Raw genomic sequence first — 12,486 nt, forward strand, 5'->3', positions numbered from 1 at the left:
TATTCTAGCAAATGCCTGGACAATTGCAGCTCCAACAACACACAATCATCCAGAACAAGGCAGCCTGCTTGATTGGAGCCCCAACCTGGCTACCACCTTGAACATTTATTCCTTCCACCATCGCTGCGCTGTGGCTATGGTGTGTACCATCTACAAGATGAAGTGCTGCAACTCATCGAGGCTTCTTTAACAGCACCTTCAAAACCTGCGACCTCTACTGCTAAGAAGAACAAGAACAGCAGACGCAAGGGATCACCACCTGCAAATTTCTCTTCCAGTCACATAATATCCTGACTTGGAAACACATTGCTGCTCCTGAATTGTTACTGGGTCAAAACCCTGGAACTCCCTCCCTAGAAGTACTGTGGATGTATCTACATCAAAAGAATTGTAAAACTGGTTCAAAAAGGCACCACCTTGAGGGCAGTTAGAGATGAGCAATCAAAATCCTGGTCTTGCCAGTAATGTCCACATCCCATGAACGAATATAAAAAAATTCTGCAATCTCTCCAAACCTCTCACGTCCTTCCTTAAGTGTGATGCCCAGAATTGGACACAACACTCCAGCTGGGGCCAAACTAAAGTTTTTTTATAGGTTTGGTATACTTCTTGGCTTTTGTACTCTATGCCTCTCTTTATAGAATATGGATTCTATGCTTTATTAACCTGTCCTGCCACCTTCAAACATTTGTGCACAAACACCCCCATGTCTGTTCTTGTATCCTGTTTGAAATTGCACCATTTACTGTGCATTGTTTCGCCTTATTAATCCTGCCAAAATATAATCGCCTCACACTTTTAGCATTGATTTCATTCATTTATGTCTACCTACTCAACCAGCTCACCTATGTCCTATTGAAGTCTATTACTATCTTCTTCACTGTTATTACAGCCAAACTTCAAGTCAACTGCAAATTTGTGCCCTGTACCAGCAATGATCCTAGTACAGAAGCATGGGGAACTCCACTGTATAGCTCTGAATATCTCCCCTCAATTCAAAACAAAAGCCATTCACCACAACTCTGTCTTCTATTCTTTAGGCAATTTTGTATCCAGGTTGCCTTTGCTCCCTTTATCCCATGCACTTTAGTTTTGCTAACAAGCTTAATATGTGATAATTTATCAAATATCTTTTTAAAATCAATTTAAATGACAACTTTAAAAAAAATCATTCATGGGATATAAGCACCACTGGCAAGGCCAAGATTTAATGGCCATCCATAATTGCCTCCGAGTAGATAGTGATGGGGTGCCTTCTTGACAACTGAATAGCTTACTAAGCTAGTTCAGCGGGAGTTTAGAATCCATATATAGCTATGGATCAACAGTCACATGTAGATCAGATCTGGATAAGGACAGCTATATTCCTTTCCTAAAGGACATCAGTGAACCAGTAGTTTTTTTTTACATTATCTGATAGTCAGGATTTATTCAACTATTTTTAAATTTCCCAGCTGTTGTGATGGAATTTGACCTCATGTTTCTAGATCATTAGCCCAGCCCTCTCAATTTCTAGTCCAGTAACATAACCACTATTCCACTGTTTCCAATTCCACTGCCTTTATCTATCCTCTCTGTTACTTCATTAAAGAACTCAATCAAGTTAGTCAAATATTTGCCTTTAATAAATCTGTTGTGACTTTCATTTAAAAACCGACAAACACATGCAACTTCATCAAAATAAAAACTGTGCACACAGCAAATATTCTGCTACAAATTTAGTCTCAGAACCCAAGAATGATAATTAAATTGAATTAGGCAAGTCAAGTCGCACCTGTAACTGGTCCCTAATGGTATGGATGAATATTGTTAGAAATTAGCTACATCCCTAAAAATATATATTTGTAAGTGTGTATTGGGGTAGTGTTTGAAGTTCATTGTTACTGGAAATCGTTCAAGTTTCACTGAATGGAAACCAGGCTAGAGAAATAATTATTCTTAGACAAAGTTGGTTAGTTTGAAAAAAGAGTCAAATTTGGAAGAGATAATAAGTGACATGAAGCAGTGTTAGACTTTTAATTTAATCTATCTTGCTGAAGTACATATATTAGGTAGTGTATTGAAGAGATATTAATGTGTATAATGGTTTTGGAAATTATTTTTTAAAATAGAATTGTAGTAGGGCGTGTGTCTTTATTGGATTAAAGTCAGCAAGTCTGGGTACTTTGGTCTATGGAAAGAAGTAGGTTTGAAATGGTAATTAGTTAAACATGGGGGAGAATTTTCTTCCCGTCAGGCAGGCTGGGCGGGAGTGGGTGTGCAGCCGATCACCGCCCGTGACCGGCTGCGCACTGCCATTTTACATGGGCAGGCCAATTATCTGTGCGGGCGGGGTGCGGGTGGGTGGGGGGAGAGTTGGGGCCTGCGCTCTTTCATGCATGTGTGCGAAAGAGTGCAGAAATCTCCTTGAGCACAGAGCTGCCTCAGGAAGATTAATTTGTGAAAAATTGAAGAAAAGAATTTGAAAAATTATTCAGACATTTCCCCTCAGGTGACAGTGTCACATGAGCTTGGACATGTCTATGAATTTTAATTAATAAAATTCTTAATTAAAGTTATAAATTCTTCATGAAACCTCAACCTGCCCATGGATGAGGTTCCATGAAAAATGCGAAGGCCGCCTGGGCTCTTCGCCTGCCCGCCAACCTTAAGGTTGGTCGGGCAGCCCTGACAAGTGTTTCAATTAGTTGATAAATGGCCTCAAAAGGCCTTTGACAGTTCGGCGGGCGTGCAGCTGAATCCGGCGTACGCCCGCCGACTGAAGATCAGAATGATGTGTGGTGATGTCGGGACGCACGCCCGATGTTACCACATGTCATTTTATGCATCAGTGTGCGGGGCCCGCACCCGCACGCCAACCAGAAGGTTCTGCACTTGGAGAAGTTTAGAAACATAGGCCAGGATTTTCCCCTCGGCAATTTGGGGGCGGAGCCACTGGCCGAGGGGAAAATGACTCAGGATGACAACGGGAGGAACCCCCGTCATCCTGGTCTATTTAAAATTTTAGGAAGGCGGGCAGACAGCGAAATCAGCTGTCTGCCCGCCGACCTGTCAGTGGCCAACTGAGGCCATTGACGGGCTAAGTAATATAATTAAAGACCTGCCCGTCCAAGCTTAAGGTTGGCGGGCAGGCTAGGAGCCCTAGCGGGCTGCAGATTATTCATGAAACTTCATCCACTGATGGGATGAAATTTTAGGTCCATTTTTTAAAAATGTAATAAACTTTATGTGTTTCTTATTAACATGTCCCATCACATGAGGAGGACATGTTAATAATTTTAATATTTCTCTATTTTTTGACTTTTCTTACCTGTCAGCAAACTCCCTGAGACAGCACTTTGACAGACGGGGAATCCCTCTACCCCCCAGTCCCCTACACTGGAAGCGCATAGCGCTTCCTGTTGGGAAGACCGCTGGGCGGGCCTTAATTGGCCCACACACTCAAAATGGCGGCAGACCCGTTTCGGTGGCCATGCGCTCGCTGCTGAGTTGGTGGGGCCCACCCGCCATCTGAGGGCAAAATTCTGCCCATGAGTGTCAAGGGCACAATTTGCATTTTAAATAAACTATTCAAAAGAATGGGTGAAATCTTGCACCTAGCTGGGAGATGCCAAGCAATGTGTTTATATTACTAATAAAACACGTGGGATGAAAATGTTATTGTTAGAAGATGTGGCATTAAAAGCCTAGGATACAATGGAAAAGTTACATTCAAAGGGAGAGCCAGGTATAAACAGAAAGGTGTGTGTGTGTGTAAGGCAGAGGCATTTAAGATCTAACCAGCCTGTAAGCCTACAAGTGTGTCTGCAAAGAAACCAAATTGCAAGGAACCTCATTTTGAATTCATAAGGTCAAATGTGCTTTGCCTGGTGTCTGTTTAAAGTCTATGGGTTATTTATTGCCTTGGTGGAGGTTTACCTGGGAGTGATTAATTTGGGGATTTGTTTAAAAGTTATTATGGGTGTAGTTTGTAGAAATGTGTATATGTTTAATTTGTTGTTAAATTAATAAATGTTTAATTTAGTTTTATATAAAAACCTTTCGAGGCTCGGCAGTCTAATTCCTGAATTCAGAGCTGCATCTCAAACATACCAATCGAAAATATAGGTTATGACAGTTGTTCAAGTTTCCCTCTGGGATTTAAACAACTCAGCCATTATACTGCTATGACACAGTAGTTGGTACGAGGGAATACTAGATGTGACTGCAGTGAACAATATCCCTCATCAGGCTGGCGAACCAGGCTAAGAACAGCTGCACTGAATGATCATTGTGAATACTTGTTAGCAGGTCTCACAAGCAGTCTTATTCACATATCATTGATAGTTCGAAGAATGAAACCTTTTGGAGAGTTAGTGTGGTACCAGAAATGGAATGTTATGGGAGAATAGAAATAGTATGGGGCAACAGTTTTAGAGGTGATAATGAAGAGATGACATAAAAATGACCAGATATGACCAAATTGTTTGTGAACGGCCTAAGGGGTTAATGGCAGGTAGATTGACAAAGTTTAACCCAAAGCTCAGACAAAGAACTTGATGCCAGATAGAATACTTTGAAATAAAGTAAATCTTTAGAGGATGAAAAAGCCTTGTCAATAATCCTTCCAGGCATCCACCCTTGAAAAGGGTATAAAATCAGAAATTTTGGGAAGGTTGGTTGAGTGGGCAGTGGAGGAGGGCTCTGAAGGAAGACTCCAGTCAACTAATCCCGAGGGTTCCAGAAGCTGAGAAGACCTGAGCAATGAGGACAGCTGTTCATGTACGTCAGCCATTTGGACCGGTACTCACTACTTGTTACAGTCCTATGCTTTTGCTGTATAACTAGTAATGTTATATCCAGTTTTAAACATATTAAAAGCTCAATGTGCCACTATATGAGTTGGTTACACTTGAATCCTAATTGATTGATTGGGTAGTGATAACCAAGTTTAACTAGAGTATCTTTCAAGAGTAAAACTTTCACAATATGCATTATTAAACTACTACTTTTAATTTTGATTGATTTACTTCAACAAAAAATATGAAATGATGCTTGACAACAATGCCAGGTTACTAAAAACAGACATCATGACAGCGCTTCGATAGGCTTCCGGTGACCTTAATACCATCATATTCAAAGAAACTTGATGATACTTTAGCAACAGTGTCAGTATTCAACATTGAGCTATTTACTGCAGTTTTCACCTGGTACTTCTGATACTAGAAAGACTCCACTTATCCTTACAAATAATCTTTCTCAAATTACTAAAAATCTGCATCAGATGCAGATATGCTAATTGTAGTACAAATTGCTGCAGGGTGCATATCTTCATGTTTTAATTTCACAAGTATATGTAAAAAAATGTTCCTACTGTAGCAATTAAGTGCATGTATATGCATATTAAATAACATTTCACAGCTATAAAATTTATAAATTACATCTAACATTTCAAATCAAAATAATGACCAACAGCAGTTTTATTACTTACTTAAATTCTGGAGGATGAACGGCTGATTTGATAACACCCACATAAATGGAAAAGATGGATAGTATCACACAGACCAAAAATAAAGAGGCAAACTTATTAACATATTTGACGCCTATGAAAACAACCAGACACATCAAAGTGAGGAAAATTGTCCCATAGATTCTCATACTGTTAAGCATAGCACTGGTTTCTTCATGTGGTTCATATGCGGTAAATATAGCTGCTGCAGGAACAATGTAGGCCTGCAAAACAAAGTGAACCAGTCGAATTAAGACAAATAGTATGCCGACAACAGAATAAAATAAATAAAGTAAAAACTAAATATATTGAACAATTTGTAGGTTAAGATGGGAAATTGGACTTGCATCTACTACCAGCAAAGAACAGGTTACATCACAGAAAAATTCCCAGGAAATCAGTGGGCAGTATAGGGGGAACTGAGGTTTGTTACTGACATCTGTTTCTTTTCCTTCACAGAATGTAGATTTTCAATGCACGGTGAAGAGGAAAATCTACCCTCAGGTACTTGCTAAATATCTGGACCTACCCATTATAAAAAAAGGAATCCACTAGTGTAGATGGGAACAACATTGGTTATTCTAACTTGCAGTTTCATGCTGGCAGAAACAGGGAGCAACAGACAACAAAACAGGTAGCTACCACAGCATTTACACTGTAGACTCCAGGGAACTGTGACCTCTGAGCAGAACAACAGAATTAACTTGATATATCCAAGTAAATTTCAATACAAAAGAATCAGAGACACCAATTCTCGAACAAAACTTTTATATAGTGAACTTTGACACTTAAAACTATATAGTTAATGTTTGTGGGGACAATTATTATCCTGTTCTCTTCTCTCAGGTAGGGGAATGGAGGTTTTATTTTACCAGTCTCTATTCCTTGTCCCTCTTCCTAGACAGCGGGTTCTCCATGGAGGAAGAGGAAGGAAGTCTGCCCTCAGGCGTTGCCTATGTTTTTGAAGTTGCCTGCTTTAAAAATACCTTTTAGTACCACAGATAGGAATAGTAACTGCACCCGTCTCCAACCAGCAATCCCCTCCACCTGACCACATAGCTGAAATAAATGCAACACTGCCTGAGTTTAATCTGGAACACAAATGATCATTCTTAAAGTACGAGTTTAGACAGTGAATATTCTCAGCTATCCTCCAGCCAAGGAGGACATCGAAGTTGTGCTCAATTTGATCATATCCAAAATGCACTAACACACGATGTCAACAGGAGTGCTGGGTAAGATCCTCAAATACTTCCCTCCATTGAGGCTATCTGTAGTAACCAAATGGTCTGAGCTTAACTACTGTTTTTTATAATACTTGATATCTCTCCTGAGAAGCAGTGTCACAGGAATTCTCTATTATTCTCCTCTACACCCAAAAAAATTGCACTGATGAGATATGCTGAGACCAGTCAGTGCTGTCAGTTAACAACAGCTTTTAATTACAAGTCTAATACTATACAAAAAATATGGTCAGAAAAAGTAATTCTGTTGTGAGAATTTTGAGTTGAACTATTTTCATGTCTAATTAAACTGATAAAATGTGATTACTAGGAAGTGTTGAAAGAATGTTACATTATCAGATGTGTCGTTATTCAAACGAGTTATTAAACCTTTGTCCTGTTCCCAAGAGATTCAAGTGAAGGACATACTCAGAGCACTATGCAAAGAGTATTTAATTCTGGTATTTTAACCAATATTGTTCCCCCAATTTACACCAAAAACAGATTAACTGGTCATTTGTCATGTTGCTTTTTGTAAGACCCCAATAGAAAAATATGTCTGCAGGATATGATTCTATAACAACAGTTATTACACTTGAAGGCTGCTCACTGTCCATGAAGCATTCAGGCATTTCTGAAAGCACAAATAAGCTGGTGTTTAAATAGAAGTCTTATTTTAACTAAGGCCACTGAACATTTATAGCTTAAAGAGTTGCAGACATAACCTGGCATGCCAGAAATATATTGATCTCTACAAAAATAACTTCACTGACATTTCAACTTCAAATGTTCAGAAAAATCCAACAATGGGAATGTTGAACTAAACTTAACGTTATCCTGACAACACTGATCAGAGCTGGGCTAATTTATATTGTATATCTTAAAAAGCAGAATAAAAGCAGTTACATTGTGTATTCTTTTTTCATAGAACAGCATCTTTAGGTTTATTAGCATGGCAATTAAAAAAAGAAAACCTTCAAAGGCTTACCAAAACAGCAACACTCACCAGTAGAATTTCAATGGCACCAAGTATATACATAGCTCCAGCAAAAGTCGTTCCAAGATAAAAACATAGGCCCACAGCACCCCCAAACTCTGGACCAAGGGACCTTGAGATCATGAAGTAAGAGCCTCCAGCTGCAAAAATGATGCACAAAGGGGGAAAAAAATATTATTACAGGGATCAGGTGAAGGGGAAGAATTCTAAAAGATGGATCCTTGATTGAATAAAACATAAGTTTCATAGTCATATATTCTCTTACAGTCTTTATGTCTATATAAAATTCCTATTAAAATAGTCTCAGGAATAACCACTACAGGAGATAATGCTAAACTCTGCTAATTTTTAAATATCTATTTTCTTTAAAATAAGGGGATGCATGTCAAAGTGAATAGTACACACATGATTAGAATAAATTCTAGTTTCTCCCTACACAGCATGCTTCAAAAGTAACTACCTCAAAAATTAAAACCATGCACTGCAAGTGTAGACCTTTTTTTCACCAATATACTTTTTAAAACAAGTTAATTACCTGGTACAACTCCATTTGTTGCTATAGCACTCATTGATATGGCTGTCAACATTGTCTGAAAAACATAAGATCTAAACTTTAAAACATGTCTTTTCAAGCATTTCATTCAGAATTCAACTTGTAAAAAAGTTCACCCACAATGTTAAACTCTTATTTGAAAATGTTATTTGAGCTATGTATTCAGGAGCCAGCACTTGCAGCATTAAGCAATTCCTAGCTTTACCAGCTGAGAGCACAAAATAATTGTTACTGTGAAGCTTAAAATCCCAAGTTTTCCACTTAAAAATATTAATGACGGTATTCTATGGATTTAAATGCTCTGTCATTGATTTCAAATGTTGAGAAGGTCAAGTCCACTAAGATTTTAGACGGAACTATTGAACAGACAGCCAGTTCAGAAAAGTTGAACGTGGTATTCCCAGTAAGTTCAAATCACCAAACCAAAAGCCTAACTTGGTAATCCCAGTCCATAGTCAGGGCAAAAAGGAAATCCTGCGTCAAAAAGGGAAAAAATCCAGCATCACAAACTGTGGAACATGCAGTAACTAGCTGGTATCATATTCAACATCAGCTAGTTATTGTGCATTCAAGCACTGGCACTTTAAATACAGGCAGTGCAAGAATCCTTTCATATGTGCTGATCAGGGAAGTTATTGTAACTAGACCAGCGAAAGCCTTATTTCACTGGTGCTCATTTCGATTGGATTCTGGGGGGCTAGAAGTGAATCAGTCTTTCCCTTAGGTAGTAGTGGTACCCAGAGGTTGAAGGCTTGAAACCATCCTCTGCTATTTACACTCTTAGGTTTTAGCCATGGTTCAGTTGGTAGCACTTTCACCCCAGAAGGTTGTGGTTGCAAGTTCCACTCCAGAGACTTGAGCACAAAAAACAACGCTGACACTCCAGTGCAGTATTGAAGGTGTGCTGCACTGTTGGGGGTTTCCTCTTTCAGATGAGGCCTTAAACAGAGGTCATGTCTGCTTTCTCAGGTGGATGTAAAAGATCCCACGGCACTATTTCGAAGAAAAAAAAAAGTTAACGCTCAGTGCCCTGGTTAATATTTGGTTAATATGGTGTGTTGAAATGACAAGCAACAGGAAGGTCTGGGTCATGCTTGTGGACTGGCCGAAGCAGTCACCCAGTCTGTGTTTGGTCTCTCCAATGTAAAGGAGACTGCATTGGGAGCAGTGAATGCAGTAGGCCAAATTGAAGGAGGTGCAATGAAGCGTTGCTTCACCTGAAAGGAGTGTTTGGGCCCTTGGGCGGTGAAGAGGGAGGAGGTAAAGGGGCAGGTGCTGCACCTTCTGTGGTTGCATGGAAGGTGCTGCGGAAAGGGGATGAGGTGTTGGGAGTGATGGAGGAGTGGACCAGGATGTCCCAGAGGGAATGGTCCCTACAGAATGCCAATGGGAGGAAGATGTGTTTGGTGGTGGCATCATGCTGGAGTTGACGGAAATGGCGGAGGATGATCCTTTGATTGCTGAGGCTGGTGGGGAGAAAAGTGAGGACAAGGTGGGCCCTATCATGGTTCTGGGAGGGAGGGGAAGGTGTGAGGGGCAGAGGCGCAAGAGCTGGGTCAGACACAGTTGAGGGCCCTGTCAATCACAGTGGGTGGGAAACCTCGGTTAAGGAAGATGGAAAACATGTCAGAAGTGCTGTTTTGGAAAGTGGCATCATCGGAACAGATGAGATGGAAGCGAAGGAACTGAGGGAATGGGATGGAGTCCATACAGGAAGCAGGATGTGAGGAGCTGTAGAAGTTGGTGGGCTTGTAATGAATATTGGTGGACGGTCTATCACCAGAAATGAGGTCAAGGAAAGGAAGGGACTGTCAGAGATGGACCATGAGAAGGTGATAGATGGGTGGAAATTAGAAACAAAATTGATAAATTTTTCCATTTTCAGACAAGAGCATGAAGCGGCACCAAAACAGTCATCGATGTACTGAAAAAGAGTTGTGGGAGGGGCCCTGGTTAATATTTATCCCTCAAATCAACATCACAAAAACACTCATTGCATTTCAATCACATTGCTGTTTGTGCACAAACTGGCTGCTGCATTTCCTAGATAGATTACAACACTTCAAAAGTATTTCATTAGCTGTAAAGTGCTTTGGGATGTCCTGTGGTTGTGAAAGATAGCTAATAAATGCAAGTCTTCCAGATTTGATGGTGCAAATATGGTGAGCTGATTCAATTAGATGTAGGTCCCATGAATCAAGCTCAAGTACACAAGTAGTTACGACAGATTAAACAGTACACTGAGACAGCAAAGGTAGTGAAATTGGTGAGGGTCACAGTGAAATTTGAGTGAGAAGAAACTGAAATAGTTTGTCTATTTGAAATAGGTGGTATTTAGGCAAATTATATGGATATGTTTATTGGTGAATAATCAGCTTTAAAAATCTTTGCATGCAAATGGTATGCATTACACCAGACCAAATCCAGCAAATTGATTCATGGCAAAAGAATTAGGATTCTAGAAAAGTTTACATTTAACCAAGAGATGCACTTAAGTGAGCTCCATTGTACTTGTTAACTGTGTTCTTTTATGTTCATCTTTTTGTCTGATGAGGAAAGGCTGCTCCAGTTAATCTCGGTTGTATGCTGAAATAGAGGGGCATCTCATGTGGAATAATGGAGAACCAAAATTGTATGAAGGAACCAGAAATATTAAAAATGCAGTTTTATGTTGGTGCTAATTTAATTCAGATCAAGAGTGTTGTCCTTGTACAAACTTCTTGCATTTCAATTGTTGGCACATTTCATGGATTTCTGCTGTTAGGATAAGAAAACTGGGTTTTAACAAAGACAGGAAACCAACACAGTGACATCAACCACCATACAGAATTATGCAACCTGGTCATTACAGATATCTATAGGACTGGTCCTATTGGCTAATACATAAACAGCTGCTCTAAGCAAAATTATGATAAAAATAAGGCCAGTTAATTACTTTAGTGGCATTTAGTTATGTACTTGGCCTTTGAATTGTCATCAAAATCTGAATACACATTTTGAGAGTATAACACTTAAATGTTAAGGGAAGTTCAGGAAGAAGGAGACACTCAAGTGTCCTTGGCAACAGTGGTATTATAAGTGAGCAATTCAATTTCTTTGAGAAGAGAATCCCAATAAATTACTTGAGAACGCACTATACTCACAGGAAACTAAAATTTTATCTCCCATTCTCTAACCTAGAGATACTGAGTTCAGGCACGAGAGGTATTCCGCAAGATCAGGTAATTCAGTACAGATTGGGCCCAATCTTGAGAACTGCCTAGACAATATAGCTTTGTCCTAAAACAGGTGTCACACATACAAATACTTAAAAGCTCTGAACAGCTTTGTAATTTGTGACTCAAACCATTAAATAGAACTAAAAACATGAACCAGGCCATTCTTATTAAAGCTTTCCAGTACTAAAATTATGGATACCTTTAGGGCTTTAACATAATAAAATAGCATTAAAATATATAGAAAAATGTTCAGAATGATTAACACTGCAGGCATCCCGGTTGAATGATGATCATAACATATCGGTTATATCCTAAAATAGTAAACAAACATTTTTTGGAAATTGGCTAGGAATAATTACAGCTCCTGGTAAATTACAAGCACAGCTTGCTGGCATGTGCAGAGGGAAGTACACAATAATTTACTTTTATGTTAAATGGAAGTGAGGAATTTAAGGTAATTTAGTTTTAACAACATTCAGTATAGTCCTGGACAAGCCATTCTAATACAGCATGAACACCTGGCACTTACGCAGCAGCAACACATGAAGACCATACAGAAAGACTGCAAGACCCCTGCAATTCCAACAAGCCACGTCAAACGTAGAAAAAGAATCACTCCAAAGATATTCTGTAGGCAGGGTAAGTACACTCCCATCAGGGTTCCCATACTGGGAGACTAAGGAGAGAGAAAAAGCGATTATAGTTCAAAATAATTTGAAATCACAAAACTGTACATTTTAATGATTGTTTACTTGTTCATTTTTATGACTTACATCAATTTTATTGAGCGATCGAAAAAGATTTGTATTCGTATAACACCTTTTACAGCTTCAGGACATCTTAAAGTGCTTGGGAACTGCCAAACACTTTAAAAATGTAGTCACTTTTGTTGTATTTGTTAGTAAATTAAAACAAAAGCAGTTGTGTGCACCTGCATATATTTTATACTTTCTCTTTGAATTGTTTAGCAGACTGGAATTCCACATCAATTCTTGTTGTACTGCAAT

The 12,486-nt window shown here is 39.2% G+C and overlaps 1 protein-coding gene across 3 annotated transcripts in view; it reads right to left on the reverse strand.

The window, feature by feature from the left end:
* The window catches only part of slc12a4 (solute carrier family 12 member 4), a 128,975-nt gene that overhangs the window by 74,815 nt on the left and 41,674 nt on the right, over positions 1-12,486 (reverse strand). For all 3 annotated transcript variants that reach the window (XM_041191356.1, XM_041191355.1, XM_041191357.1), the window contains 4 exons: positions 12,009-12,155; positions 8,244-8,298; positions 7,718-7,848; positions 5,471-5,712 (listed from right to left, as the gene is read on the reverse strand). In XM_041191356.1, the coding sequence (XP_041047290.1) occupies positions 5,471-5,712; positions 7,718-7,848; positions 8,244-8,298; positions 12,009-12,155 (575 nt within the window). The remainder of the gene's footprint in view (positions 1-5,470; positions 5,713-7,717; positions 7,849-8,243; positions 8,299-12,008; positions 12,156-12,486) is intronic.

Source organism: Carcharodon carcharias, chromosome 7, assembly GCF_017639515.1.
Source record: "Carcharodon carcharias isolate sCarCar2 chromosome 7, sCarCar2.pri, whole genome shotgun sequence".
NCBI classification, from domain to species: Eukaryota; Metazoa; Chordata; class Chondrichthyes; order Lamniformes; family Lamnidae; genus Carcharodon; species Carcharodon carcharias.